This window comes from Schistosoma mansoni, assembly GCF_000237925.1.
Source record: "Schistosoma mansoni, WGS project CABG00000000 data, supercontig 0147, strain Puerto Rico, whole genome shotgun sequence".
Classification (NCBI taxonomy): domain Eukaryota; kingdom Metazoa; phylum Platyhelminthes; class Trematoda; order Strigeidida; family Schistosomatidae; genus Schistosoma; species Schistosoma mansoni.
The window spans coordinates 267,912-273,911 of NW_017386044.1; the positions used below are offsets into that span (position 1 = coordinate 267,912).

Here is a 6,000-nt window from a genome sequence, read left to right on the forward strand (position 1 = left end):
AAAAAGGTTTTGTTTATTGATTAACAGATATAAATAATACAGATAAAATAAAAATCTAGGGATACAGTTGATATTGAATGTTCTATATTGAAAAATAATTAGATCAACCAAAGAAGCTATTTAAAAATAGAAAGAATTGAAAGTGGTGTACTCTTCCTAATCATTTGGCTTAGATCACTGTGCTACATCGCATAGCATTCAGATAATGTGATGACAAGTTATAGGATGAAATTGTAGAATTAAAATCTCGTAGTCAATATGTTTTTCCTTACTTTACTCATTATCAACAATTAACTGATGTTGGATAATATTCATAAGTGTATTATCAGTCATAAGTTGTATATTCAAGTTTTGACTATATATTTCAACATAAGATCTCAGCTTAGTGCAATTAAAAAGTAGGAAAATATAATTAACCTGTTTTATTTTTGTTTTTTTCAACAGTTCTCTGGTTGTTATCATGTAAAGTAAATTATTTATATCAGTTATTCGTGAATTGTTCACCCGGAGTATTTATCTTACAGATACGTTGCATATTAAACATGTTTTTTTTTCATTTGATAATAATAAGAGATAATGTTATTTTTAGTTCAAAAAATAATTTCATTCATAAACCTTCAGTTAAAATAGAAAACGAATTTATACATTGTAAACAATGATGGATAGTGGCTAGCAATGGAATCCAGTTTGACGCGCGTTTCGTCTTATTTGGGACTCGTCAGCTAGATGTACCTAGGTTCCACTACTATTTTTTTTATTCATCATGTATAAAATGCATTAATTGTAATAATAATTATCACTCGTTTTGTCGTAGTGTGATGTATGCTACTTATATTGACAGATATAAGTAGTGTGTAGCACCAGTCGTAAGTGGAATATATACCTGCAGAAGACTGAGGAGATTTAATTTAAGAGAACAGAAGAGGAGATAGAAAGTAATTCTTATAAAAACAGTAGTAAAAATAAAGTCATGAAGCATATAAAAGACAACTGAAGGAAATGATGTATATAACGTATGGTTTTCATATTTTCAGAAGGTACTCTATAATTTTACATTAAAACATATTGATTAACCTCATCAAATACTCGTTTATTACAGTAGGATAGACAAAAATGAAAATATGCTTAGAACTGTAAAGGTTCTCAATTTCTGTTTTCTTGTACTTAATATTGGACAATACCGTAATACTTTCATGATACCATATAAATATATACAGTTAAAAATTAGAAAATATTCATAGTTTCAAAAAGCTAGATTATTAGAAGGAGGTTTTGTGGAGATTTTAGTAATTTTATATAGTTGAAATCATGAGTCAATGGAAGGTAGACCATCATGGAAAACCTGGAAGCACTGGACGGCCGTTTCTTCCCACTGTGGGACTCCTCAGCAGTGCGCATCCACGATCTCGCACGAGGGATCCAAACCTAGGACCTTCAGTCTTGTGCTCAAACGGTTCACCTTTAGACCACCGAGTTAGCATCCAGTAGTGTTAATATCTAAACTCAATCGATCTATCATCTTGTGAAATTGTCTCACTCCCGATATGGATTGAACTCCCCTGGTCATGTCTTCTCACTAGAACTCAAGGAAAATAATTCTGAAACTATCCGTCAGTAAGCAAATAATTGTTATCAGTATGGGGAATTCGTGAAGATTTTAGTATTTTCAAATTGGATTCACTAGTCAAATTAATCGTAACTAGGCTATTCAAAGCACTGGATAACTAATTTGTACTAGATAAAAACTTTAAATGTTTCCATCTCTACATCCTCTTTCAGAAATAAAGTCCATCCCTATCAATTCTTCTAGAAAACTCATTATCTTTACACAACGAGATCACGATTAATTTAACCAAATTTATGAACTTAGCTAGTTCACGACGTTGTACAATTATCATCCATGCCCATTCATGATATTTGAATAATCTTCAAATAACTAGAAATAATTTGTTGTATTGGAACAATCTTATCATTCATTATGGATTCAAATCAATGAAAGAATTCATTGAATGTAAAAATATTTGTTATATCCTAGCAAAGACTTAATTCTGGGTATGAGCTTAATAGTATGCCTATATTCTTATTGTATAATTATTGGGAAACTATATATATATATATCCCCATAGACACCCATATATATTATCGGTTTCAAATCTATCCATTTAAAACTCAAGATTTCTGTGTCAAATTATTGTTGAGACCCTATGTTTCGTCACTGATGACAATTTCTCATCAATTATTCATAGAACATTATTAAACAAATAATGGAATATAACTACTATTGAAGTAGAAATACAATATCAATTTTGAAGCAATACTCTAACCATACCGAAACTTATACTGCCTATAAATACATCCATTAATTAAGTGTTCATTAACCACCATAATTGACCAATAGTGATGTGATACGTTTCTCTTTAGACTGAATAATAGTTTAAAAAATGAGGTTTTAATTTGTAAGGTAGGGTGGATACAAAAAGTTTAACATCCCTCTAAAGAATGTACTTTCTTGAATTTATTTTATAAATATTTAATTGTGATCATCAAGGAAACATCGCTGATGAACTGAAGTCAAATAGTAAATCCATTAATGACTACACTACTAAAATTTTCAGTGAAGAATAAATTTATTTTCCACTGAAATCACGAAACGATCAATGTTAAACAACCAGTGAGAGTTTTTTCATCTCAGCATGAGCTTCAGCGGTGCGAAAATACGACTAAACATTGCCGGGCTTGAACTCAGAACATTTTGCCTGGCACGAGCTCTGGTCTTTCACTTCGATCTATCTCCTCAACCGCAGACTGAAAATTTAGTTTTACATTTTGAACTACTTAAATAATTGTAAGTACCACATATAAATAATTTTATATTGGATGGATTGACGTAGTATACAAAAAATAGGAAAACAATCCAGAGCAAATAATATGTCATAAGAAACAACAAAGTTGAAAATAAAGAAGAAATGTTCGGATAATGATGCTTTAATAGTGAACTATGGATGAAAAAGTTTACTTGTCTAATCACTGTGAGATTATGATACTTGGTTTCATAGGGAATGAGTGACTGGGTACATTTGTGAAGCAACATATTGTAGTGGATTAGCTTCAAGATATTTCCTTAGATTTCGTATAACAATCGCCGTGATAACCGTTATTAAATAAACATCAACGGCGTATGAAATCAGAAGACAGCATGAAGCGCTGACTAAAGTTTTCTGTTGAGTAGTACATATCATTAAAACACAAGCACACCAAGCGAATTCGAACAGAAAAGATAATGAAAGCGAGAGAGCGAGCGGGTGTAGAGAAGAATCAAGAGTCGAACTAATTAATAAAACTTAAGCACATGTGTATATATAGCACATATATATGGTAAAGCGGATGATTCATCGAGCGTTTTAAGTAACACATAAGCTAGAGAGGGATATGTGCGTAGGCTGTCATATGTGATCAAGCATACATCTTCATGTATAAATTATAATAATGCATACATTTACATACATATTGTTACTGTATGATTAACAATGTCTATTAAAGAAGTTAGTTGAACGGCCTGGAAAAAGTAGCCATAAACAAACTTAATTGTAGGAGAGGTGCTATAATATAAGGATAAAATAACTGTTCAGAGATCCCTACGTTTCAGTGATGATCCAACTAAGAACCAACTCTGACGATGGTAACTTGGACACTAATAGTCGCCTTGTAATTCATTCAACTGAAAACTTTCTATGTCACACTTACAAAAAAACACGGGTTTTTGTTGTAAGGGAATTTCCTTTACCACATGAACTAGATCAGGTCTTTTCTATATTTGGACTTATCTGTTTAAGAATTATGATGTTGGTTAAATTCACTTACTATCACGTACACAGTTAAATAACTTTTAATTTATATTCAATTCTATAATGAAATGAATATAAATAAATATCAACTTGGATAATATATTTTGTTTACATAAAAGTAACAAAACCAATTATATATAGTTGAAATCATGAGTCAATGGAAGGTAGACCATCATGGAAAACCTGGAAACATTGGACGGCCGTTTCTTCCCATTGCGGGACTCTTCAGTGGCAGTGCGCATCCACGATCTCGTCACGCGAGCGATATTCGAACCCAGGAACTATCAGTTCAGTGTTTCTAGGTTCTCCATGATGGTCCAGCTTCAATTGACTCATGATTTCGACTAAATAAATATACTAAAATCTCCACAAAACCCCCTTCTGATAAAAAACAAATTATGCCATTAAAAGTTTCAGATATTTGTTTTTTCTTAAACATTTATGTTATGAAAGATTGAATTGATTGATGCCTATTAACATATTAACTCATCAAAATGACATCTTGTCATTGTTCAATTTGACAGTTACATTTCAAGAAAAAGCTACGAATCTTCAAATGTTTTTTTTATTAATCATAATATCATTTAGATTGAATAAAAAGTAACTTTATTATATCATTCGAAGGTAGTTCTGTGAAAGATATTTTGTTAAATGTATGAATAATCTTAATCAGAAACTGACATCAGTCGTAAAACCATGAGAAAATCAAGGAACATTTAGCCCCTTGTCGTTACGATTCAAAATTCATCGATAATATACGAAGATTCAAGCGTACAACAATCATGTTTTGTAGTGAATATAACAGATTTGAACCGACAAGTCTCAAAACAGGTTTTGCTGCCGTCTATTATTCTATAGCAGCTCACATACAATTGAGTTTGTTTACATCTAATTTGGTTAAGCCCTTTTCTTAACTTATTTAACGGACAGTCATTCGTACAACAACAACAACAACAACCTATCTATACTATTTTATCTTTATTATGTACGCTTGAGCATCGCTTACTTCCTACGGATGTATTGATTCTGCCAGCCTTACTATTAATCGCTTAATTGATTCGATGATTCATGTTTTTCCATTTGTACATCTTAATCCTGTTCACCGGACTTGGTTACTCGCTGACTAGATCAATTTATCTCTCGCTCGCTCGTTCACTCAACTCTCATGCTCACTCACCTGCTCTATGGCACTACTCTTTCATGATTGCTTAACATGCCTGTAATTCTGGATATCTGCGTGTTATCCAATAATAAACGCAATCAACCCTTTGTATTCGTTTTCTGATTTATACACCATTAGGACATTATCGAGTAACGGTTATCAGGACGAACAATACACGAATCCTAGGGATAATATAGAATATTGACCACCACAAATTATATTGTCATTTTAAAAATGTTAACTAATTCATCTTGAAGGAAGCCTTCAGTGAACAGTATCAGATATAAATCAACAGTTGATCAGTCACCTAGTAGTAATATTAACTTATATATCTGATAGTTTAATCTTTTTTTTTTGATTAAATCAATAATTAATGGAATAATAACAATAAAAAAAAACAGGTAATTTTACTTACTCTGATACATATTCCATAAATTTAATTTGTTTATGCATCATAGATTTCGGTACTTTTGTTATTAATGTCTGTAATTGTGATTTTATTTGACCATTAGTTTTATCATGCTGTATATTTGTTCTATATAATAAATCATTATCATTTGTTATTTTACAATGTTTCAATGGATAATATAATTGAGTTATTTTTTGTGTATTATAATTTATAGATTCAAATGATTTTGAATCAACAGTGTTACTATGACAACTGTAAACATCTGTATTATCAATTGATTTGAATTGAGATATATTTTGATTTGATGATTTAGTTTTATAAGAATGTAATTTAGATGAAGGCATTTTAATAAATATTTTCTTGAAATGAAAAATTGATTTCAAGTTTTGTATAAATTTGTTGTATTCTGTAATAGAAACAAAAAGTAAATTGTATTAAACAAAAATTAAGGTTCATTTGTTTTCTGTAAAAAAATGGGTAGACTGAAGTTTAAACTTATTGATTTCTAGTTGCTGTCTCATAATATAACATACAAATAGAGGGTTGTCAGCAGTCAACATAAGACCACTGATTTTAATTTTTAT

The 6,000-nt window shown here is 30.6% G+C and overlaps 1 protein-coding gene across 1 annotated transcript in view; it reads right to left on the reverse strand.

The window, feature by feature from the left end:
* Window positions 1-5,760, reverse strand: part of Smp_204760 (unnamed protein product) — a gene marked incomplete at both ends in the record, with an annotated part of 36,846 nt that extends 31,086 nt beyond the window's left edge. Inside the window, one exon of the mRNA XM_018792716.1 lies at window positions 5,423-5,760. Coding sequence (XP_018644666.1) covers window positions 5,423-5,760 — 338 coding nt within the window. The remainder of the gene's footprint in view (window positions 1-5,422) is intronic.
* Window positions 5,761-6,000: the final 240 nt, after the last annotated feature.